The sequence below is a fragment of the Pseudopodoces humilis genome, chromosome 29, assembly GCF_049639895.1.
Source record: "Pseudopodoces humilis isolate 2021_Gansu_Grassland_sample_001 chromosome 29, ASM4963989v1, whole genome shotgun sequence".
NCBI lineage: Eukaryota > Metazoa > Chordata > Aves > Passeriformes > Paridae > Pseudopodoces > Pseudopodoces humilis.
The window spans coordinates 2,830,192-2,854,602 of NC_142228.1; the positions used below are offsets into that span (position 1 = coordinate 2,830,192).

Below are 24,411 nucleotides of genomic sequence, written 5' to 3' on the forward strand. Positions count from 1 at the left end.
TGCCCCGGCCTGTCCGGGACCCCAGCGCAGCACCGTGCACCCCAACCAACCCCCGCACCCCAGTTCTGCCCAGCCCATCCACCGCGATCTTCACTCTCTCCCCATCCCGAGCTGTTCCTGCTCCCCTCCCCAACGCCCTCTGGAGCATCCCAGGTTGTTCCCTCGCCTACCACGCTGGGGTGAGCCCCAAGAATGGAGCTGGGGCTGCACAAGGACATTTATTAAAAAAAAAAACAAAACAAACAAACCAACGAAAACACCAGTCAAGTGGAATGGGGGAGTAGGGGGCAGGGAAAGGGGTGGAGGGCACAAGGAGGTGGGAGCAAGGGGGGAGACGAGCAGATGTGGCTGCCAGCCAGAGCAGAGCAGGGAGCAGAGGCCAGCACAGCACCGGGCAGCCACCTTCCCTGGCACTCAGAGGGGCAGGACTGGGGCTGGCAGCCTCCCACACCCCAGCTGGCAGCAGGGGCAGGCAGGGAGGATGTACAGGCAGGGAAGGCAGACCTGCCCCGGGGGGAGGGAAGAGCTGACAGAGGCAGCAGGAGCTGGGTGTGCAGGGCAGAGCCCCCTGCCCAGCAGGACCCTGGCCCAGGAGCAGCACCGCTGCGGGCAGCACAGGGCTGACCCCGCCGTACATTCAGTGTGAGGGGTAGGGGCTGCCTGTACGTGGACGGAGCAGAAACCAAAGCACTTGTGTACCCCTGCCCTGTCACAGGGAGTCAGGGCAGAAGGCACGATCCCAGGTAAGGGGATGCACAGGGGTCAGGGGGCTTCCCCTCCCCAGGCAGAGGCAGGAGCTCAGTGCTGTCCCTGCCCAGGGCAGGTCCTGATGAGGCAGCTCCAGCCTCACCCCTATTCCCTGGGAGAGGCAGCCAGAGCACCTCAGGGATAAAAGCACCAGCCCCCCAGCCCCTGTGGCTCCCCAGGAATGAAAGCCCAGCTCCCCAGGCTGCTCAGCAGCACCAATCCCTCCAGCAGCTCCCACCAACAGAGTGGGGCTAGATCCTACAGGAGCCCTGTCCCTCCCATGGGAGGGCCAGTGGCCACAGCAGGTCTAGGCCAGCCCCCGCTACTTGTCGATGAGCCCCCCCTCCTTGAGCTTGAAGTAGAAGAACTTCTCGAGGGTGTTGGCACACTTGCAGTAGTCGCTGTCAGGCGGGTTGTACTCGCGGCAGTTGGTGATGATGCGCTGCAGGTCGGCGATGAACAGCTTCTTGGTGACGTAGTAGCGGTTCTTCAGGCGCTCCGTCATGGTCTTCAGGTCTGTGGGTGGGGAAGGGTCAGATCCCTCCCTCCCCAGGCCTCTGCAACCCCCAGCCACTGAGCTGGACACCAACCATGTGTCCCAACTCATTGCTCTGTCATTGCTCTGGGGTGGAATAGCCCGAGGCTCCCATCACCCCAAACATGAGTCCCCAGCACAGATCCCACTATTAATGTGGGGTTCTCAGCCTGTCCTGGGAGGTTGGACACAGCAACCTACCAATGGGGAAGCGGATGATTTCATAGTAGTCTGGTGCCTCTGACTTCTTCACCGGCTCCATGAAGGGCCACGCACTGGGGTGGGTCTGGGGAGAAGTGGGGGGCAGTTGGAGCAGTGAACACACAACCCTTGCTCGCCCCAGCACCCAGGGGTCCTGCTCCCCCCACACCTCGGTCCCCCAGCAATGCCCCAGGACAAAGCCCTGTACAGCCCATCCCAAGGGAGGCAGCTCTGAGCTCTGCCTGTCAGGCAGACAGGCACCCCAGAGTGAGGGTCCTTTCCTGCCCACACCTTGATCTGGGCCAGGAGGTTCTTCAGCATGTTGTAGAGCTGGTCTGGGTCCTTCAGCTCCTTCCTGCATGACAAAGCCAGTTCCCATGAGCCTCTCTCCATTCCAGGGCCAGGAAATTGCCAAGACTGAGGCACAGCCTGAGCTGAGCCCCCAGCCCTGCTCCTGCAGGTCTACGCCCACCCCCATGCAGTGCTCACCCCTTCTCCTTCCCCAGTGGTTTCCATCCTGTTTCTCCTGGAAGACAAATGTCAGTGTCAGCATGTCTGCACTACAGCCATGGGGAGGGAGGACAGCACCGTCCTGCCAGACCCCCTGCCAGGACTCACGGATGCCAGGGACGCTCTCGATGGGGATCTGCCTCACGCCCTCCTTGAAGCAGGTCAGGCCTGGATAGACTTTGCGGATCTGGGCCTGTTTCCTCTCGATCAACTTCTTGATGATCTGCAGGGAATGGGGGTTAGAAGGGAGCAGGTAAGTGGGGGCTGCAGGATGCTCCCGTGATGTGGGACCCCACAAACCCACCATGCAGGGCCAGAAACAACCCTGGCCAGTGTCAATGCCACCAGTGCCCCCTTGCTGCCCTGCAACTCTGCTCTCAGGGCCAGCACAGCCCCACACCTCTCCCCTGCCTTCAGGGGGCAGCTGGCAGCACCCACCTCCCCTCCTGCCCACCCCTGGGCTGTACCTCCTTCTGCTTCTTGATGATGTGTGAAAGCTCAGTGTAGGGGATGCGGGGGTTCAGCTCACACTCCATCAGGGTCGCCCCCTCGTAGTCCTTGATGTATCCCAGGTAGCGGCTCTTGGGGACCTTGATGTCCTTAGAAAAGCCCTAGGAGAGAGGAGCAGGTGGGAGGGGGTAGGTGGAAGGGGGCAGGTGCGCAGCAGAGCTGGGGATAGCTCCTAGGGAAAGGAGCCCACCTGCTTTTTGAAGTAGCCAATGGCGTACTCATCTGCATAGGTGAGGAAGTAGAGGATGTTGTGCTTGATGTGGTACTCCTTCAGGTGGTTCATCAGGTGCGTCCCATAGCCCTTGGGGAAGTACCGTGAGACAGGGGCCCCCCCCAAGCAGCGCCAGTTGGGATAAACAACCCCCTCCCACCCATGGAAATGGCAGCTGGAAGATTTCCTGGAGCAACCACCACTGCTTGGGGTTGGCCAGTGCTGAACAGGGGCTGGGACAGCCCTACACAAGCTACAGAGAGACCATCCTGCCCATGCCAGGCTTTGGGGGGCACATGTGTGTGCCCATCTCCCTGCTCTCACCTTCACTTGCTCATTGGAGGTGACAGCACAGAACACAATCTCCGTGAAACCTTGGGTAGGGAACATGCGGAAGCAGATGCCCCCGATCACTCGTCCGTCCTTGATCAGTGCCAGGGTCTTGTGCTTCCTGCGGGCAGCACGGCCGAGGGTGAGGGGAGCCCCCCACACCGGCCCCCCCGCATCCCCCAGCCACGCACGGGTCAAAGACGAGGCGAGTGATGTACTCCTTGGGCATGCGGGGCAGCTGGTGTGAGAAGACATTCTGCAGCCCCACCAGCCACATCAGGATCTTCTTGTTGGATTTCTGTGAGAGCGAGTTGCCGATGACGTGGAACTCGATGATGCCGCGGCGCTCCTCCAGCCGCGCCGTCTCATCCCGCGCCGCGTTGGCCGACAGCAGGCTGGTCTGGGGGCACGGGGTCGGGGTCACTGGCTCTGCACACCCTCTGTTGTGCAGCCCCACTCCACCTCGGCACACTGGGGAAGCAGCTCTGTGGGCCCTGGAGAGGACCAGAGCCACCCCAGCATCCGCAGCCCATACCTCGGGGCCCAGCATGGCAGCAGGGTCCGTGATGGTCAGCATGACCTCGTTCACCAGCTCCATGGGGATGTCTCCCATGACACGGATCCGCTTGGCATCCTCCAGCGTCAGGCTCTCAGGTAGCTTCCGCTTCTCTCCTGGGATGGGAGCAGAGCGGCACATGCAGTGCTGGGAGGAACCACGAACAGTTCCAGCTCTCTGGCGTGGGCTCATGGGACCTTACCTGGCAGGGGCTCTGGGGTGCTGGAGTCCAGGCTGGCAGCTGAGCTGCTGCTGCTGAGCTTCTTGCTGAAGAGAGGAGTGGTGGGCACGGCAACGGTGCTCACCACAGCTGCAACAGACCCATGGTGCCCATGACTGCTGGAAAATGCCTCATCACGCCATGGCAGCCCAGCCACCGCCACTGCTCAGCCACACCCTGACCCTTTATCCCACAGCCCCCAAACACCGGGAGCTGCTTCCTAAAATACCTGGGCGAGACACCAGCTGGGCACCCTCTGTAGCTGGCACTGTGAAATCAGCCTCCCAGATTGGAGAGTTCTCACCGTAGATCTCCTCCTCCAGCATGGAGAGGAACCTGGAAGGGAGTGGCACATCAGCATGCAAGCACCCCAAAAGAGGAGTCCCCTCAGCGCTCCAGCTGCCATCTCCACACCGGGCACCTACTTGGGGAAGTGGGTGAGGATCAGTGTCCGCTTCTCCGGCACCAGCTTGTCCTTCTCCACCCGGAACTTCTCCAGCAGCTGCCGGCGGGTCACCGTGAAGATGGACTTGAGGAGGCTGCGCCCAAAGACGTGGGTGGTCTCATAGCGGGGCAGGCTGTCACAGCTCTGTGGCACATGGCAGTAGCACAGCCACCTGTGGGACAGGAAGGGGCTCTGGTGACAGGGCCAGAACCAGACCCCAGAGCAACCATATCCCTGCTGGGCCAATGCTGCTGGGAGCAGGGGCGAGAAGAGCAGGTGGACAAAGGGCACAGCTGACCATTAGAAGCACTGACCCCACTGGGTGCCTGCTCTCCTACTGGACTGACGGTCTGGGAGAGCTGGGGAGAGTCCTGGGAGTTAGACCCCAGGGGGGCTGGCTCAGTGGCCCCCTGCCCTCACCTGGTGTAGTTGACCTTGTAGGTGGCCACATCGTCGTTCTGGGAGCGCTGACGGAACTGGGACGGTGTCTCCAGCTTCCAGTAGTTGAGGCACAGCAGGAACATCTTGGAGAGCTCATACATGGTCTGGCGCTCCTTGGGTGGCAAGTGGCTGAACTTGTACTGCACAAAATTCAGGACTCCCTGGGGAGAGGATGAGACAGTGGGAGGGTGCCAGGGGCTGCTCTGGGCTCTTCCATGCTGCCTCCCAGAGAGTGAGGGGACCGTGCAAGAGCAGCAGAATGCACGACAAGTCATCAGGGCAGGGCACGAGCCTGACAGCAGCCTCACCTGCTCAATGTTTGGTTTTTCAAAGGGGGGGCTCCCCAGGGACCCCTCGACCACAGGCTGGCTCATCTGCAGGATGCACTTCCGCAGCAGCTACAAAGACACCGTCACACATGGTCAAAAAGAGTCCCAGGAACTGCATGCTCCCAGAATGGTGGAGGTGGCTGAATGCTGCCATGGGGCTGCTCCAATTTCTGCAGCCAGGAAGGCACCAGTGCTGTCCTTGGAGCACACCCATTCATCCCCTAGAAACTGCCCCCCTAGGGAATTCAAGGCCAGGAGAGCAGTCACTCCAGAAGAGGGTTGGCATTCCACAGCTGGGCTGTGGATGGTTCACAGCCCCAGCTTCAGCACCAGCTCCAACAGAGCACGAACAGTGGGACAGCCCCCGCTCCCCCACAATGACCAGACAAATCCCTCCATGAGTGGGGCAGTGAGACATGCAGAGCCCCAGACACACCTTGAACAGGTAGAAATACACCTGCTTGGTGTCCGTGTCCTCCTCCTTGTGCACTGACATGAACAGGTTCTCCACGTCCACCACCATGCCCAGCAGACGGTTGATCTCTTCCTCTGAGACGTTCTCCAGGTGGGACACATGATCCGCTGTGCCGGAGAGAAAAGCACCGTGAGGCCGAGGGATCAGCACCGCTCGCCCTGCCCAGGAGGTCCCACAGGAGTTACCCAGGGCATGGCCACAGCTCCGGCACGCTTCGCTCAGGTTGGTCACCGGCTGCTGCAGGTCCATTCGAGGGGCTGTGGGGGGGTTTGGGTTCTTCCAGCCATTGCATTTGCAAGCGTCGTTGGCCTGGGATGAGGGACAGGAGTGGTGGTTGCAGTGTCCCACGCACTGCCACGGGCTGAGGCTGCCGCCTTCTGTGGCCAAAGGATTTCCCCGGCTCCCACCGACCCCTTTTCACCCAGCTCAGCTTTTCTCAGCCCTCACCCTGCATCAGCCACCATCCCAACGCTCCTCCATGCAGCCCCAGGACTCTGCAGCCCCTGCTCAGTGACATCCCTGCACCTCCCTTGGATAACTCAGCACTCTCTTCCTGCACCCCCTGCCTGCACACAGCACAGCACACCTCTCCTGCACCCCACGTACATCCCAGCACCCAATCCCGCATCCTTTGTCCACGTATCCCTTGCACTCACCCTCCTGCACCCCCTAAATTTCCCTCCTACACCCACAAACGTCCTTGCAACTCCCTCCTGCACCCCCCACTCAGGTCAGCACCCTCGTCCTTCATCCCCCACCCATGCACAGCACCGAACCTCCACTCCTCTATCCCCTGCACCCCGTCCTGCACCGCCCACCCATGCCCGTCCTTGCATCTCCCGTTCCTGCCCAGCCTCGAGCCCCACCCGCTGCCCTCCCGGTCCCGCTGTCCCCCACCTTGCAGGCCGAGAAGACCCCCAGCTTCTCCAGCTTCTTCCCGCGGGGGAACCCCCGCACCTGCGCCTTGCGCTGACTCGCCCGCTGCTGCTGGCTCAGCCCGGGCCGTGCCGGGTCGCTGGATCCCGCTCCTCCGGCCGTTCCCCCGCTCGCCCCCGCCGTTCCCGTCCCCGGGCCCGGCGGGGGCCGCCCGGGCTGCGGGGCCTCCGGCTCCGCCATGCCGGGCCCCGCGTGCGCCCCGCGCTCAGTGCGCCTGCGCGCCGGGAACGCCGGGATCCGTAGTCCGCCGCGGCGGGGGAGGTGGGGCCGGTGCTCCCGGGACGGCGCTCCCGGGCCCGGTTCACGTCACCCGCTGTCCCGAACGGGAGCGGAGCTCGCACTCGGGACTGCGGCTGGCGCGAGCCGTCCAGAGAGGATCGAGGTCCGGTCATGACGACCCACCGCGACAGCCCCTCACGGGGCGAGGCCGAGCCGTCGGTGCCCGGAGGAGCCCTCCCACCTCTCCGGTAACCGGTACCGCGCTCGGTCCCGCGGCGCGCTCCGCATTCCGCGGACTCCCGCAAATATGGAGCGTGGCCACGCCCTGGTCTCCAAATGCGGTGTGCGAGCCTCCCTCCGCCTTCTCGCAGCCGGCACGGGGGGCGGCCGAGCGCCCGGCGAGGAGCGTGGCCGCGCCTCCCGCCCGGTACCAGCGAACCGGCTCCGCCCGCGTGGCCATTTAGGAGAGGCCGCGCCTCCTTCACCGTGCGGGGCGCGGTTTAGCGTCGGGCTGGTGCGCGGAGCTGCGGGCAGCGCCTGGAAGGTGCCAGCACCCGGCGCGGGGGATGCGGGCACCGCACGGGAGTGTTCCAGCACCATCCCAAAGATGGGAATCGGTTGTCCGAAGGCTACCCAGGGGGATGCTCAGGACTTCCCGGGGATTCTCAGTGCTGCACATGGCCTGGAGCCCCTCGCCCAACTTCCTCTGCCAGGGCAGAGCTGGGGAGAGGTGCCAGGGACGTGCCCGGTGCCAGCACAGCCCCGTTCCCCACCCTCCCATCGCGCTGCGTGGGCACAGGCAGGAGCGCTGCAAAGCACTGGGCTGGACAAGAAACACAGAAACCGCACAAATAAAAGTTAGGAATATTTATTACATATCAAAAAAAGCCGTATGGTTTGGGCAGACGCCACCCCCAGGGGCGTCGCGCAGTCCTAGCGCGGTCCCGCTCTGCGGCCAGCAGCTGCCCCCGTAGCCAGGCTCAGCCTGGTCCCCGTTGCTCCTCTTCACGCCTTGGCTCGCTCGGCTCCATCCTCAGTGCTGCCAGCTGGCTGTGCCACCGCCGGCCCCATCTGGATGGGCACGTTCCTCTCGGGAGCGGCCGGCAGTGCCAGCTTGGGGGCCTCGATGCGGAGCTGCCCTTCCTTGGACAGGGAGCAGGTCAGCGCTTCGGCATCCACCTCCTCGGGCACGTCCCACTCCCGCTTCAGCACCTCGTACTTGTAGGAGAAGGAGCCCTTCTCGTCTGTGCTCTGCGTCTCCTTCTGCCCCACCAGCACCACCTTCCTGCCCACCACCTTCACCGACAGCTGCTCGGGCGCAAAGTCCTTCACGTCCTGGCAGACGGAGAAGCCGTCCCCAGAGCCCTGGGTCAGGGCTGCGCTGGTGCTCGGGGTGCGCTCTGCGGTGATGCCGAGCCGCCCGGGGCTGCTCCCGCTCAGGTACTGCTCGACGCTGCTCATGAACTCCCGAGCCCTCTCCATCTCCAGCCGCATCTCCCGCTCCAGCTCGGCGAAGAGGGTGCCTGGATGTGGCCAGAGGGTGCGGACGGGTCCCAGCCACGGGAACAGCGAGCTGGACATGGGTGGCATGAAGTGCAGGCGGCAAAGCATCTCTGCTCCAAACGAGTGCTCCTGGTTGTGCTGCAGCTCTGCTCGGTGCAGTGGCCGGAGCCGTGCTGGGCTGGGGCAGGGGAACAGCGGATTTTATTCTCCCCTGCCCAGGGGTGTGTCCCTTCCAGAACGCTCTCTCCCCACGCACCCTCCTGGAGCCATCGCCTATTTTTGAGAGGCTGATTATCCACCAGCCAAAATAGCAGCGCCTGTTTCTGGGGACGTCACATGCCACAAATAGGGAGCCGCAGTCACTGCTGGGAGCTCAGGTTTCTGCAGAGCCATCGTGATGCAGCAGAGCCCATGGGGCCATGGCCGGGGGGCTACACAGCCCTTCCCTGGCCCCCCACCGGGGGCTTGGTGGAGCCAGGCTCCATTCTGCCAGGAGCTCATCACTTCTGCCAGTACAGGGACTCGTCCCACCCAAAAGTACATATCCCATGTCATCTGCTGCCAGGCACTTCCTGCGCTTTCTGAGACCCCTCTCTCTCTTGGCCATCCTGTCCTGACCCCTCAGCACCCCACTGTGCACCCCACCTGGGCATGGGCCCACGGACCGACTTCTGGTCTCAGCTGAGGGGACCTCCGTGGACACAGATGGGAGAAATGGGCCACGGCTGAGGGTGGGGGAAGGCTGGGAGGAGACCAACCCACACTCACTCCATGCCTGGGAAATGCAAAGGGCACAGATTTTTGGCAAGGGTGGCTCAGGCTCGGAGGCTGAGGTGATGCTGCTAATTATAAGCCAGGAGAGCAGAGCTGTAAGAGTCAGGGCGAAGGTATGCCGGGCACGATGTCAGCGGTGCCTCTTCTCACGGGTGACTAACAAGAATGAGCTGGAACGGGCTGGAAAGTGCTGAGCTCTTCTCCCGAGGGTGACGTAATGTGCAGGACACGGCCACGCCTCCAGGGAACGGCTTTAAAAACCTGCGGCGGCTGCAGCGGGGCAGAACGCTTCCAACCCACTGGAAAAGGGGACAGAAGCAGCAGCAGCAGCAGCAGCAGCAGCAGCACCAGCAGCAGAGATGCTTTGCCGGATGCACCTCGCACCATTCGCCTCCAGCTCCCTGGCCAGCCGGCTGGGCACAGTGAGGACCCTCTGGCCACACGCAGAGACCATCTTCACCGAGCTGCAGCAGGAGATGGAGAAAGCTCGGGAGTTCATGAGCAGCTTCGAGCAGCTCCTGAGCAACCACGGAGCCATCGCTGCAGAGCACACCCCAAGCACCAGCATGACCCTGACCCAGGGCTCTGGGGACGGCTTCTCCGTCTGCCAGGACGTCAAGAACTTCGCTCCCGAGCAGCTGTCGGTGAAGGTGGTGGGCAGGAAGGTGGTGCTGGTGGGGCAGAAGGAGACGCAGAGCACAGACGAGAAGGGCTCCTTCTCCTACAAGTACGAGGTGCTGAAGCGGGAGTGGGACGTGCCCGAGGAGGTGGATGCCGAAGCGCTGACCTGCTCCCTGTCCAAGGAAGGGCAGCTCCGCATCGAGGCCCCCAAGCTGGCACTGCCGGCCGCTCCCGAGAGGAACGTGCCCATCCAGGTCAGCCCTGCTGCCCCACAGACCGGACCAGCTTCTGAGGATGGAGCCAGCAAGAAAGCCCAGGTGTAACAGGATGGGACCCGATGGCCACGGCAGGACCGGAGCAGACAGGAGCGAGTCTCGGGTTTAAGCCCAGACAAGCTTCATTGGCAATGATGTCATTTTTTTCACTATACTGGAATGTTTTTGTATCCAATAAAAACACTTTTGCATTGAATCTTCTCGTGTTCTCTGGGTGTTGACTGGTGGGGAGGCTGCGCCCTACTCTTGGTGCCAAGGGGATGGGATGCACAGAGAGGGAAGAATTTCTTTTGCTTCTCAGGGCAGCACAAAATGGGGCCAGAGAGCAGACCCAGAGGGTTCTGTGAGGGAGGGGATCTGGGAGCACTGTGCTGCCAAGGGAGGGAGGCAGGCAGGAAGGGCCATCCCACTCACCTGTACAGGAGCAGCAGGGGTACCCTCACCCCTCCCTCCCACTGCTGTCAGCATCATCTCCAGCTCCACAGCCTTGGCCAATACCCATCCCCACAGAACAGGGAGGGAACCACTGGCTGGGGTGTGATGTGAGGCTGTTGTACTCACACTTTCCCCTTCCCAGCTTGGCAAGGGCTTGCTGGGGTCCACCCTGAGCTCCCAGCAGCAGGGAGGGAAAAGCCCAACCCCGGGCATGATGCATAACCACCACAAACACCCGCACTCAGGCCCAGGCAAGCAGCAGGTGTGTGGGCAGGCAGCAGGAATGCGGGCAGGCAGCAGGCAGGAATGCCTGTTTGTGCTAAAGCCGCCCTGAGATCAGACAGCCCATTGCCCACACACACCAGGAACAACAGCAGGTCCCCAGCCTCGATACTGAGCCCCTGAGCACCTGCTCTGGAAAGCAGCAACACCCTCCTTAGGGCATCACAGATACCTGCACAGAGACCCCAAGTCTAGGAAGAAACCAGGCACTCACAGAGAGGAGCCAGCAGATGGCAACAGCACTGCACACAGTGCCCACTGGACTATTCTGAGTGGGATCAGGGATGCTCTTCTCCAAAACTGGTCCATCTCTGGCTGCCTGGGGAAACCACCAGCATCAGTCCACCCCACACTGTAAGCACTGGGTGGTCCCAGCAGCTCAGCAGTCCAAGCACAAACAGCACCACACAAATGAGGCATACTGGGGGCCACTGCAGCCCACACCCCACAGGCAGCCCAGGCTTGAGCACGAGTCCAGGCACTCCATCACTAAATCACTCCACAGACCCTTCCTGCTTCCAAGATTTTAAGGAAATCCAACATGAGGAAGAGGCACTGAGACCTTGGGTAGCAGATGAAGGGCACATAAGCCAAGGCTGTTCATACAACTCTATTCACAGCTCTCCTGTGACTGAGCCTCTTGCAGCTCCTCCGCTGAGGGGACAGCAGGTTTCAAACGCAGCACATCTCCATCCTCAGCCTCTCCCGAGCATGAATGGTGCTGTCAGCAGCACACATGGTAGGGATAGAGCTGCAAGGGGCTGCTCCTTCTTCCACATTGACTCCAGGTCCCAGGGTGTTGGGGTCTCACAGTCCATGCAGCAGTGACAGGAGAGCAGCATCTTCCAAGGCCATCGTGCTCCAGGGACAGAGGCATTGTGTTCATGAGTTCTGGTGCACCGTCCCAGGCCTGTCCCACTGCAGAGCAGAGCTCCTCCACACACTGATCCCCCACCTCTTCCCAACTGCATTGTAGCTTCCCCAGAAATATCAAGCAAGGAATAATTCCCAGAGTTTCCCTCAAGCTCCCCTGAGCACACTGGAGCCCAGTGAAGACCAGCACCATCACTGTGAGGAGAGCAGATGTGCAGGAGCAGCTGCACAGCCCGAGCTCAGGAGCCCCACTTCTCCCTCCTCAGGAAGGAAGGGCCCCATTTCCCTACCAAGGTGTGGGACATATCAGGAGGAGCCCAGCACATCTCAGCCTCCACCAGAACTGCTGGGCTCAGGTCCAGTCCCTGCTGCATTAAGAAACATGAACATTGTGGTTATGATAGGTTTATAAAAATTTTGTTTTAATCACACAAAACTGAAGTTTGTGATGAAGACTAAGTCAACAGTTCCTCTTAAATACCAGGATGCATAAGACACTGCATTAGGCACTAGGCAGCAGCCAACATCAGTTAGAGTCTGGCAACAGAAGCCATTTAATACCTCCCTTCATTCTTTGTGGAATTACAGGCTTTTGCAATACACGTCATTCTCACCGACAGGTTACCCAAGGTTTCCCCCACCCCACCTCTGTACATCAGTAAACCTTGTGTATTCTCACCAGAGCAGGGTTAACAATATTAGTGGCATCACAACCATCAAGAAAAGGACAAATTTCTATACAAGATTTTTTGCAAAAGTTGCAACAGGATTAGTGCATTACGACAGAACCGAGAGAAAAGAAGAGTTGGCATGCTGGAGTCCAACACAAAGAAAGACAACAGGCAGCTCGTTGGATGTACTATATTGACAAGATACTGATTGGTTACATGGAGAAACATACAATACAAAATACAGAAGAAACCAGTTTTGCTTCCCTCTGCCCCACCCCAAATACTCATCATTGATTTGGTCAATAAGTGGCCCAAGAGCCGGAGTTTGTCTCTAATGCTACAGTTTAGTGGTTGTTCTGGGCGCATCATACGGGATCAGCCTCAGCTCTTACAGACAGGGAACTTTAAACACATGTCCCAATATCCCTTTGTTTCCCATAGTGAACTACAGTGCTGTGGGACCTGGCTGCTGCTGGCCTCACCCGCGGGACGGCCACGCTGGCTGGGCAGACACCAGGTCCTGCATCCACCACCACCAGGAAGAGGGAAGAGCAGAAGTTCATATATTAAAAAAGTGACTTAAGACTTAGAATTGAATTAGTATTTGTACAGAAAGGTGCAGGTGGAAGAACTCCCTCCAGCCTATGATCAGAAAGGGATGGAGAATCACAGCGGCGCCGGCAGCAGCCGCCCTACGGTAAGTGCGATCGTTAGCGTGGGTTCCAGTCACGTCCTCCAAGGGCTCGCGGGCCGGAGCAGCTGCTCAGTTGCTGCAGCACTGGCTTCTGCTCGGCTGGCTGCTCTCCTGAAGGTCCACCACCCGATTCCTGCCTGGGCCACCAGGAGCATTCTGGGGTTCATTTTTTGGCAGTTTCTTGGCTGGAAAGAAACAGGATGTTAGCAGGGTCCTCCCAAGAGGCCAACCTCCTCCCACGCACACCCCAGCCTGCTCCCACCTGAGCCCTCACTGCCAACAGAGGTTGGGACAGAATGGAAATGCAGATGCACCCCATCCTTGGCTCTGGCTGGCATCAGACCTGCTCCCATCTCCATCACCACCCCAGACACAGGGACAGAGAACCAGCTTTGCAAGGCTAAGGCTCCACACAGTTGGGGAAAGACCAGCCACACCAGTGTAGCAAACTGGACACCTGCCCCAGTAAGAGCCACCAGCCCTGGCTGACACAGGACCCTCTTGGGCAGCAGTGCTGGTGCTCAGAGCTACCCCAGCCCTACACACAGGCCGTACCTATTGCCATGAAGATTTCATTCACATTCATCGCTGTCTTCGCTGACGTCTCCATGAACAGCAAGCTGTTGTCATCTGCATATGTTTGTGCATCCTACAAACAATCACATCAGAATGCTAAAGGCAGCCTGCCAGGAGCCCCAAGCAAACTTCTTGCACTTGTCAATGCACTAACTGCTGGAGAAACACTATGTACTACCTTGGGCCAGAAATTGCCTCCCCTGTCCCTGCCCCCACCTGGCCTGGACAAACCAGGGACATGCTCCACCTGCAGCCCTGCACAGCCAGTGTCCCTCAGCTGAGCTGGGGCACAGCCTGACTGAGCCACATGCACACACAGTGCCTGGGTCAGCTGGGAGTGTCACCCATTGCAAGTGCACCACAAGCAATCCTGTGTGAGGGCTGGGTAAGAACCTCTCCTGAGCACTTGCCTCAGATGAGGAAAGAGCTGTGAAGAGCAGAGACCAAGCTAGGAACGATTCCTCATGTGTCTCGTACCCAGAAGATGCTGTTTCACACCCTGCAGACATCCCCACATGAGTAAGGCAGCAAAGGAGGCTGAGGACAGAAGCTTGTGCTCTGTGGACCTCCTCCTCCACATTCACCAGGACTTTCACCAGCCAGGGCCACATGTGCTATGACAGAAACAAAGGCAGGGCACAGATCCTGCTCAGTGGCATCCTGCAGTCCTCAGCACAAAACCTCACTTTCATTCTCCATCAAAGCGTATTTTACATAGCTGCCATCTCCCTCACTTAGGCAAAAATCTAAAATATGCTTTCCTGACCTGCTGGGGAAACAACTTCTCTGGATTCCCACTCACCTGGAAGTCCACAGCTCTCTTGTTAGCAAGGTCTGCCTTGTTTCCTGCTAGCGCAATTACAATATTGGGACTAGCCTGCCTCTGCAACTCTTTCACCCAGTTCTTGGCTCGTACAAATGTGTCCTGGAAGCAAACAGGAGGCAGCAGTCAGGAAGGGCAGCCGTGTAGGAATCCACAGGGCAGATATGATTAGAACAAGGTTTTCCTGTGAGGAATGTTCTGCCTCTGCAGCACTTGGCAGCAGGATCCTTTATCAGCTCACAGCCTTGGCCAGAGCTGAGGAAGAGGCCACGAGCAGTTTTCAAGAACTTGGCACCCACAGCCAGGTACCTGCAGGGCTCTGACCCACACACGCTCCCAGGGGCAGCAGGAGCCTCCTGGCAGCCCCCCAGCCCTGCCCACACTCACTGTGTTCGTGATGTCGTAGACCACGATGGCTGCCTGAGCCCCTCGGTAGTACATGGGGGCCAGGCTGTGGTACCGCTCCTGCCCCGCCGTGTCCCAGATCTCAAACTTCACTGTTGTGTCATCCAGACACACTGTCTGTGTTAGGAAGGCAGCTGCAAGAGAAGGGGGTTTGCCTCAGCTCCAGCAGGACAGGGCCCAGAGCCAGCACAGGAGCTCAGAGCAGCTCTGCTGCCGCAGGGGAGCGAGCTGAGCCCTGGAGAGGCCAGTGCCACTCGCTGTGGCAGCTGCAGCTCTGCTGTGCCACACTCCCTGCTCACAGCAACCAGGAACCATCTCACAGTGACAGGAAGGTGGTCTGGAGGGCCCAGGCAGCAGCTGGCCCCTGGAGCATCCAGACTGCCAGACCCTCTGCCAGAGATCATGCAGTGCAGTTGTGGCAGCACCCTGATCAGACCTGGGGAGCACCAATAACACCACCACCCAACTCAGCCCACTTACACCACACTCCCCAGTTTAATAACTGGTTGTTTTCTTGTCACAGTGAGTCTAGGACCATGTGTTACACCCAGCACAAAGGCACAGCTCTCAGATACAGACTGAGGCAGAGCACAGCACTCCACAGAGCAGCATTAGGCCCTGCTTTCCAGTTAGCCACGCTTTCAGCTGTGCTTACTTCCTGCACAGGTCACAGAAGGACAACTCAAGCCTTTCCTCAGGACACCCCCAGTATTGGTGCTCAGAGACCCACGTGCCAACCAGCCTTTGGTTGACTGGTTACACGGTGCTAATGATTTCAAGCTAATAAACTACTAGACTTGAAAGCACTGTGAAAGTAGTTAACAGTGTCAGGCTAGAAACAGCCCCAAAATCCCAGGTCATGGTCTGAAAAGATAATTAAGAGGTATAAACCAAGCTGAAGGCCTCAGTTCCAATTAGAAGCTAGAGCTGAGGCACTGGAAACAAAGCCTCCTCAGAGGTAAAATGCAGGGTTGCCATAGCGTTATTCTCTGCTGTGCTGATCATTACACCAACAAATAAATTGTGAACCAAGAGTTAAAGCATTAACTGTTTGGCTCTATTTATAGCAAAAATCCCAGACCAGACCAAAATAGCCAGTCTTGCTTCTGACACCCCAGACTGCCCCAGCAAGGTCAGCACCTCCTGGCCACAGGCATCTGGAGCTGGCACTCACCTCCAATTGTGCTCTCCTGGTACTCGTGGAACTGCCCCTTCACAAAGCGCAGGACCAGGCTGGACTTCCCCACCGCTGACTCGCCCAAGAGAACAAGTTTAAACTGGCAGATTTTGTTCCCAGCAGCTGGTCCATTCGGTCGGGCAGCTCCACCTCGACCTGCCATTGTGGTCTAAGTGCAGGAGTGCCAAGAGTTAAGGATGCTGCAGGTTCTGCACTGGGATCCACCTGTAGGCAGGTTGCAACTGGAAGAGGAGGTCAGAGTTAGTGACATGCTCAGGGACCAGCTGTACCAGTTCTAGAGGGTGATCTGCAGTCACCATCAGCACAGACTGGTGGTGGTTCTTTCCCACAGTGGAAAGTTATTGGCTGTGAGCACCACAGAGCAATTCCTGCTAGGCAGCAGCCTCTGCAGCAGGATCTGGGTCTGCAGAGCCTCCCTGGTAAAGAGGTAATGGTAATACAAGCTCTCCTCCCCACCAGTGGGCCCTCCAACACTTCCACCCTGTATGGATGTGACACAGGCCTTGCCAGCACCCAGCACACAATGGGTGTTATTAGAGCTTTGTCTATTCAAACAGCAATCACTCAGTTCACAGAGGTAACTGGGGTTGACCTTTAGCTCCCTCCTCCTTTCCTGAGTTCACAAGGAAGCAACTTCAGACTATCAACACTATACAGAGCAATCCCAGTGCCACAAGGCAGCTCTGCAGGCCATGAGGCTTTTGGACAAAAGGAGTTTCTAGAGCTGTCTGTTTGTCCTAAGGCACTTAAACCACAACATTCTGCCCCTCCCAGTGGGCCCAAGGATGGCCCTGGAGCCTGGAAGGTTGTCTGCTACATGGGAGGCACCTGAGGAGGTGCTCACCTCAGAAAGGCACCTGACAGCAGCTCTCTGGGCACAGGCTGTCCCCTCCAAAGCTGACAGCAGCTCCCCCTCCCATTCCTGCTGCACACCAGGGATCACCACCCAACCTGATCCAAACAGAGGCAGCACCTAATGCTTCCCACACCCATCCTGCTGCCTCAGCACCCTTATCCCACAGCATTCCAGGTCATCAGGCTACTGGCCACGTTCCTCACATGGACTGTTCAAAGCCAGCATGGACAGACAGCATCCCCTGGGATCAGCACTGCCAACCAGTCCCCAGCACCAATCTCCCGAGTGGTGCAGAAGCACAAAACCATGGCAGGAACAGCAGGATGAGCTGATTTACATCCAGAGTTACCCACAAGTGAATCCCAGGGCCTCCCTAAGCACTAAGCTCTGCTGCCTGCAGAGAACAGGAATGCTTTCCAAGTACACAGTTACAGATTTAGGCACATTTCCTGTACCCTTCACAACTCCCACTTCCCTGTGGATGATAAATGCTACAGCTGATTGCATCTGCTCTGGATCATCACTTTCCCTTCTACTCTCCTAACACAGGCTGTTGGTTGAAAGAAAATGCCCCAAAAGCCAATTTCTCCTTGTCCTGAGTATCCCCAAAGAAAGCCTATGTACATCCTGCATTCTCTCAGTAAATATTAGATATCCATGAATAAGAAGTTTAAAACAGGTCAAACTGGAGCAGAGTGTCCTGTGAACAAGGCTCAAGCCTATTCAGCACAGAGGAGAGTTTCAAACAGCTGCTTTCCAGGGCAAGGCCTGTCCAGCTGTGACTGCTTGAGGTTACTTTACATATGCTTCAAGTTTAAACAATCCACACAGACAGGGAACCTCCAGCCAGTTCAGAGCTCCTCTGGAGCCTGCGAGTGCCAGCACCTTACACAACACAAAGCACTTGAGCACACGTTGACCTAGAGACATCTCACCTCAAATTGCTCTGACCAGGAAGCAGTCAGACAGCAGCTGTTAGGCTGGTACCAGTCACCAGAGCTGGCAGGTAGGACAGAAACTGAGGAGTAAAACTTCTGAGTACTGTGGGATGTTTCAGGAGCCAGAGCTGTGATGCCATTGCTCTTGAGTCCAGTCTTGGGTTAAACAGGAAAAAATATTGTAATTCAGAGCTGGATCCTTGCAAGTAGCATGGTCAGCACTACCCTCCCTCTTCTGAGAAAGGGCAAACACTGACAGGATGAGAAAGTTTGATATGAAACAAACAAACAACTGGGCTTTGCTGGACAGTGAGGGAGCAGAGTTGCTTGCTCTGGCCAGGAACAGCTTGGTCACCACCAGGTTCAAGAGGCTCAGCAGCAGCTCACCATTTCTACCAGCCTGAAGAGGCTTCCATCTTTTAGAGTTTCCTCTCTAAACAGAGCTTATAAGGGAACAGCTCTGGTTTAACCTTGTATTTATAACTCCCTGGGCAGCCTATCAGCTCCACTGCTGTTCCAGACCAACATTCTGCACAAACACCATGTGAATCACTGTGTGTCTGAGTTATGGCCTCCCGAAATCCGATAGCGGTGATTCCCAGAGCAAAACAAGGAAATGAGCTTGTTGACATCCTCAAGTCTTAGCCTGACCTATATTTCACAGATCTTGATGCATTTTGCCATCTGGTTGTGCTACATGAACTCCAAAGGAATTAGATGAGCACATCTATGTTGAGCTCACTGTGGACAGCCACTGGTCAGTGCAGGCAGGGCAGCAGCCAGAGTCTCGACTGCTCCAATTATGGAGAAGTGGATCATCATCTAAGGGTGGTTTGAGGCTTGGATACAAGTTTATATGGCTTCATGCTCACATGAGAAGTTGCCATGCCTTCCAGATGTTTGAGTGGAATTTAGAGACCCTAACTGGTCACTGATAGCCTTGGGCTAAGGACATACCCAAGACCTGGATGACCAGCTGATGGTCACAGGAAGAAACAAATAATTGAAGTGCCCACCAGTGCTGTAGACAGCAGCTCTGTGGCAGGACAGGTATAGCCAGCTGGGGTGGTGGTGGAGTGCTGAGACCCCTGCACCTCTCAGCTGCTACAGTGAATTCAGCTTTAGCCTTTAAAAAGGCTGAGTGAAATTCAGCTCTTCAGCAACGCAGAGGAAAGAGAGATGGAGCTTTGCATCTGATCTCTTTGGAGGCTTTAATTCAGCTCTTTGCCCCAAGAAATCTCTGTATGAATGCTACTGGCCTTACAGAAATCTGACCTTTTATCTCCTGCAGGTCAGGGCATGTTAAAGGGAACAACCAATAAGACAGAATTAACATGAACCAAAAAGGATGCTGGCCAGGTGGTTTTTTGCTTCACCACACCTGGAAGGTGGCCAGCTAAGGTTTCTCCCCTAAGCAGCGTGGCAAACTGTATCCTAAATAGTTTCTTCCCTCCAAGGAAGGACGGGTGTATTGTTGGCTGGCTCACTGTCCCCCACAGACAGGCACTCTGCCAATGCCAACATGTTTGAGGATTCCAGTCAGACAGAACTCGGCTCTGCAGAGAGAACAAGCAGCTGAACTACACAGCCTGAACCTGTGCTAGGTCAGCCTACACCCACTAGTGGACACTGACTTGAGGAACAGGGACTGCTTCCTGCTCTATGAAGTAATTTGTGGTGCTTGGGGAGCTGTTCATCCTCCCACCTCTTCCAGCAGAGAATTGGGCATTCACCCCTCCCTGCTCCCCACGAGAACCCCAGCACTGACACTCGAGCCATGGGTCAGGCAGACCAAAATAACCACAGCAATAGCACACAGACAAGGGAAAGCAGCTGAAGTCCAACCATGCTAATTCAAGCTGTCAAGGCCATGAAAAGGAAGGGCATGGTGGGGTACTCATGTAATCAAGATTAACAAGCATTAATTTTCCTACTAGTTTCTTTTAACTAGTGAAACCCAGAACTTGAGAGATCACAAGACCCATGAGATGACTCTTGCTGGTTTGTTTACCTGCCCAACCCACCTCCTGCTCACTGAAGCACACAGGAGCTCTGCATCCCACAGCAAAAGCACTCATTTTTTTATCGTGAACTCTAACATAGTTTGTTGTTTGCTTTGAGATCCAAGTCAAGTACCAATTCCTGATGCTGTCCCACAGGTGAGACCTCCAGGTCTATCACCTCTGCATTTGTGCTCTTCCAACCCCTCTGCTTTCCAGGGTTAGCTGGAGGGGGCTGTACACAGCCAGGAATATTAAATTCAAGAATCTGAATGCCCTAAATGAGAAAGCACATGCCATGGCTGCTGCACTCCCTGCTTGCCCAAGTGTAAGATCATTCTCCAGAGCTCTCAGGATGCAGGGGAACAGCAACAGAGCCCACTGGAAACAAACCTACCCAGAATAAGAACACAAATCTCCACAGGGGAATTACTGTCAGACCCCCATGTTAACCCCTGCAGGAGACCCCATCACAGGGAGGCTGCTCATTGAGGGTGTCAGAAGTTAGAGAATCTGATATTTTTGCCATCTTTACCCAGTAGCAAGGACTACTCTGAAAGCTGAGGATATTTAGAAACCCAATCCTGAAGACTCTGGTTACCCAAAGGATTGCTGCTGCTCTCAGCTATGCAAGGAGTTGCTTCACTGGGGATTTGTTGGCTTAGAACCAAAATACTCAAGACAAAAGCCCCAGTGAAGTATTTATCTCGTTAAATAGCTGACAGCATTACATGAATTCCTTGGCAAAGGAAGCTCTGAAGTTACCCAGAGGTTTTGCTTCACCTCACACTGCACGGGCAGCTGGCCCAGGGCTCCACTGGCACTTCAGGCCATGGAGTCAGGAGCAACTTCCATGAGCAGGACCAGCAGAAAGTGTGGATCTCACCAGAACCACACACTGACCACACTAGCCCAGGCTAGCACAGCATGGAACATCAACCCAATATTCCAACTTAACAATATGTTCCAAATAAGAACAAACTTCCTGAGCCTGACTGCAGGAGGGTCCAGGCTGCTGATAAAGAGGAACAGATCCACCTGCTACAGAGGAGATGAACCAGGAAACACTCAACCCACAGACCTCAGTCCCATCAAGTCTTATGAGTTTCAATAGTCTACCTCCCTACCTTTTCCCTCCCCAGAGAATGAGCTCTCAGTGCCCTGATCAGCAAGGACACAGTCTGGAGTTCAGAACTGCTCTGAACTGGGCCACTCTCCACTTCAGCTGGCAGGAGCTGCACTACAACCCTCAAGTGCAGATTCACAGACCCAAACCAGCACAGACAGCAGCACTCCTATGGGTGTGACTAACTTATGATAGTGTAACAACTCCTCTGTGCAGTCCCACATCCAAGACTCACAAAGATTTGGACACTTTCATCTTAATTTAGAGGTAAATAGGATTTCCATTCCAAAGTTGAACTAGTCATTCAGCTACAGACCTGAACTAGTACCAGCTCCTTCTCATGCACTTGATACACACATCTGTTTCCTGACATTTGCACATCCATGCCCTCTGGAGCAGCCCCAGCAGCCAGCTGTTTTCCAAAGCAGCTTTTCCAAAACAACTCTATCCTCAGAGATTTCAAGGCCATCACCCTGCTGTGACAATTCCCCCAGCACAGACTTCTGTGGAAGAGTTTTACATCACCTTCCTCTCCCATTAGCTGCCCACTAGCTCCCTGTCCCACAGTAGCTCCCTCTTGGAGCCCTCACCCACTTTCAGTTATCCTTGGCACAGCAAGGCTGGAGAATCAAGTCATGGATGCCTGGACTGACTCAAATGGAACAAAAGCATCAAGGCTTTAATTCTCCAGCCAAGGTTGTTTAACTCCTGTTCCTGACACCGACTCCTGTTCAGATACCCTCGACAGACACAGCATTGCTTTGACCAGACACTCAGCAACACATGCCTTGGATAGCACCCACTAGTCAGTCAGCAAGAAGGCAACATCAGCAATGTAAAGCAGCAAACTGCCACCTGCACTGCAAAGAATCCGTGACCTTCAGAATATCTTTCCCAGACTGCACAAAGATCTCCTGCCTCAAGGAGCTCCTTATTTGGAGCACTACCAAACCAAAGCAAACATGAAAAACAGTGTTTTCTTATCTGTTTATGCAGAGTTGCTCCAGCAGCTCATTCCTGTGCTCCAGGGGAGGACAGCATTCCCCCCAGAACACAGATTAATTTTATACCTCCCCAATACTGTCACACCCAGGAAGGTTCCCTGTTTCTGGACAGCATCTACAATGTGTTCAATTTTATTCCGACAACTTCTCAGGACTTGCATAAGAGGCTGCAAACTTCATACCCCAAGGGAAGAAAACAGCTGACTCCAACATTTCTACATTCTATCTTCTTTTAAGTCTGCTGACAGGAATACTCTGGGCTACACCCACTTCATTAGAAGCGTTCCCATTTCATTTCCTGTGTGTGAAAGCACTTGGCATTCCTTCCCCCTCCCTCTTCAGGGAGATGCCATGACCACCATCCACTAACTGTGCAGCAGCTGAAGAAGTTTGGATCCAGAGCTGATGACTGGCAGGGCCTAGAGCAGCCCTTCAGCTGATCCCTGCTGAGATGCAGAAGAGCTTTGCATATAATCCCACGTCTCAGCACAACAATTAGGTTTGGCCAAGCACACACACAGCAGCAGACAGTTCCTTTACACACTGCCCAACGCATCACTGGTTTCACAGGAAAGCAAAGTGTACTCTACTAATGCAAAATTAGATAAATGTTTTATCTTACTATACTCATATCCACATGCCAAGCCAGCCTTTCCCTCATGCTCTCCAGTAACTCAAACCCTCTCCAGGAGTCCATCTCGCCTTGCCTTGTGTTGTTTCATTACCTGAAGAGGCATCAGCCCCTACTTACAGAGCTTACAGGGACCCCTCATCACTGCCTGCACAATCTTTAACCAAATGTCAGCTAAATCAGCCAGAGCACGTTAGGAGAGAAGGCCGCCCCAGAAGCAGACTTTTGGTCTGAAGGTATTGACTGTTTCAGCAAACTGTTGTGACTCGTGAGGGGTCTGGGGTGATTTCAACACTGAGATCCAGGTATGACCCCAAACATTCCTGTCCTTGACCTCCCAGATCCAGCCAGGCACGTGCTTTACCTGCTTGCCTCACTCCAAGAATGCATCAAGATCAACATTGTCTTGCAGCTGCCTACAGGTACTATCCTGAATTCTTACCCCTTTTCAGACATAGTTCTTTCACCCCATTATCCAGGTAAGCTGAAAAGAAATGTAAAAGACTTTAAGGGTCAAGGCAGTAGTGAAAATTAGTGGATATTTCCAGGAAAATCACTCAGACTGCAGGACATGTCAAGACAACTGGACTGAGTTTGCTTTTTTGGCCCCAGCCAAGGCTCAGAGCCGGCTCAGGAGCCCCAGCAGAGCACAGGCCCCATGTCAGGCTGTAAACAGGGCAGCTCAAGTGTGCTGACCCTCCACACAAAAAGCTAAGAATAGCAGATGCAAGTTGTTCCACACCAGACTTAAAATAGTCCCTCGACATATTCTCCTCTCCAGCTTCCTTACAGGATTGAAAACAGGCAAGGTCAGAGCTCCAACAGCCACATCAGAGGGCAGCAACTAAAGGTCAGCTGGGCCGGGGTGAGAGCTGGGCCGGGGTCCTTGCAGGTCACAGCACCACTCACAGCTCCTGCCCAGCCCCAGGAGCTCTGTCAGTACCTTGAGCATCACCAGGAATAAGGCCTGAGCGGTTCCCCAGCATTTAGCAGGGCAAACCTGTTGCTGACACTCACACCTGCACTCCCACATCGATCACACTCCCAGCTCACACAGCAGGCTCTCTCCCGCTGTGACAGAGATCCAAGGACAGCCTTGCTCGAGATTCTCTTACAGACAAACCACAAAATGTCCTTGCAGCCCGTGGGCCTTGCTCGGGGCCCTACAGCACCATGGGTTTTCCTTCACAAGGGCCCTCGAGGGGCACAGGGCTGTGTTTGGCACCAGTACTGACCCAGGACAGTCTCCCCTGGAGCCCAGTTGCAGTAAATCAAGTCATGTCCCTCATTTCAGCAGTTCCCGGGAACCCAGCTGGGCTTCCCAGCTCCTGGAGCTCCTATTCCCACCTCAGAGGCTGAGCAACTACTACAAAATACAAAACATAACCCCACCATAAAAACCCCACAGCTTCCCCAATCCCACTGAAGCACGGGTCAGTCCCGGCTGAGCTCCGGGACAATCGCACGGTGCCGGCTGCACGGGCCCGTTCCTGCTCACAGCCAGCCCGGAGGAGCCCCCCCGAGAACCCACAGCCGCCGGGATGTCTGTCCTGAGCCGGGCACCCTCCCCTCGGCCGTGCCGCTCCCCGCACCCGGCGTGGCTCCTGTCCCGTTAGCGCTCACCGCACAGCGGTAGCAGCAGGCCGGAGCCGCCGGTGCCCGCGGCAGCGCCGCTCCCCCGCCTCGCAATTCCCGCAGGGCCCCGCTAGGCCGGCGCACGGCGAGAGGGGAGGGTACCCGGCCGCCCAGAGCCCCCGCCCTGCTGGCGGCGGCGCCCGTCCGGTCCAGCCCCAGCATCGCCCCGCCCGGCACAGCGGCGCCACCGAGCCCCCGCTCCACTCCCGTCACGGGGCCCCTGAAGCGGCGGAGCCCGGCTGCCGACCTCGGCCGGGCGAGATCCCGGGGAACTGTGTCAGTTCCGGGTCCGGCCACCACAGGGCGAAACGAGGGGCCGCGGCCCCACTCACCGCCCGCAGCGCCGCTCCCGCCGGTGCGTCTCGCAGGCCCCGGCCCTCACTTCCGCCTTTACCCGTTCCGCTTCCGGACCCGACCACCCCTTCC

The 24,411-nt window shown here is 56.7% G+C and overlaps 4 protein-coding genes across 6 annotated transcripts; 1 reads left to right on the plus strand and 3 right to left on the minus strand.

Annotated features, from left to right (window-relative positions):
- Positions 1–212: 212 nt before the first annotated feature.
- KAT2A (lysine acetyltransferase 2A) lies at positions 213–6,626 on the minus strand. Its single transcript, XM_005531459.3, has 18 exons — positions 6,408–6,626; positions 5,696–5,819; positions 5,472–5,617; positions 5,015–5,104; positions 4,686–4,867; positions 4,246–4,437; positions 4,050–4,156; positions 3,803–3,910; positions 3,580–3,716; positions 3,236–3,444; positions 3,039–3,165; positions 2,694–2,804; positions 2,461–2,604; positions 2,102–2,216; positions 1,973–2,009; positions 1,775–1,838; positions 1,484–1,568; positions 213–1,263 (listed from the first exon to the last, which is right to left on the minus strand). Exons 1-18 carry the CDS (start codon positions 6,624–6,626, stop codon positions 1,070–1,072), a joined length of 2,391 nt encoding a protein of 796 aa, XP_005531516.2. The 3' UTR covers positions 213–1,069.
- An 891-nt stretch (positions 6,627–7,517) lies between these two features.
- LOC102100263 (heat shock protein 30C-like) lies at positions 7,518–8,353 on the minus strand. Its single transcript, XM_005531457.3, has one exon. It carries the CDS (start codon positions 8,274–8,276, stop codon positions 7,671–7,673), a length of 606 nt encoding a protein of 201 aa, XP_005531514.2. The 5' UTR covers positions 8,277–8,353; the 3' UTR covers positions 7,518–7,670.
- Positions 8,354–9,215: 862 nt separating this feature from the next.
- On the plus strand, positions 9,216–10,034 carry LOC102100449 (heat shock protein beta-11-like). Its single transcript, XM_014260180.2, has one exon. It carries the CDS (start codon positions 9,302–9,304, stop codon positions 9,884–9,886), a length of 585 nt encoding a protein of 194 aa, XP_014115655.2. The 5' UTR covers positions 9,216–9,301; the 3' UTR covers positions 9,887–10,034.
- A 1,795-nt stretch (positions 10,035–11,829) lies between these two features.
- Positions 11,830–24,409, minus strand: RAB5C (RAB5C, member RAS oncogene family). 3 transcript variants are annotated; one of them, XM_005531460.2, is made up of 6 exons: positions 24,318–24,409; positions 15,772–16,016; positions 14,580–14,731; positions 14,172–14,294; positions 13,349–13,442; positions 11,830–12,978 (listed from the first exon to the last, which is right to left on the minus strand). In XM_005531460.2, exons 2-6 carry the CDS (start codon positions 15,935–15,937, stop codon positions 12,863–12,865), a joined length of 651 nt encoding a protein of 216 aa, XP_005531517.1. In that variant the 5' UTR covers positions 15,938–16,016; positions 24,318–24,409; the 3' UTR covers positions 11,830–12,862. The 3 variants fall into 3 exon arrangements, with proteins under 3 accessions (XP_005531517.1, XP_014115650.1, XP_014115649.1); XM_014260175.2 differs by lacking the exon at positions 24,318–24,409 and adding an exon at positions 23,974–23,994; XM_014260174.2 differs by lacking the exon at positions 24,318–24,409 and adding an exon at positions 17,587–17,860.
- Between the last annotated feature and the right edge of the window lie 2 nt (positions 24,410–24,411).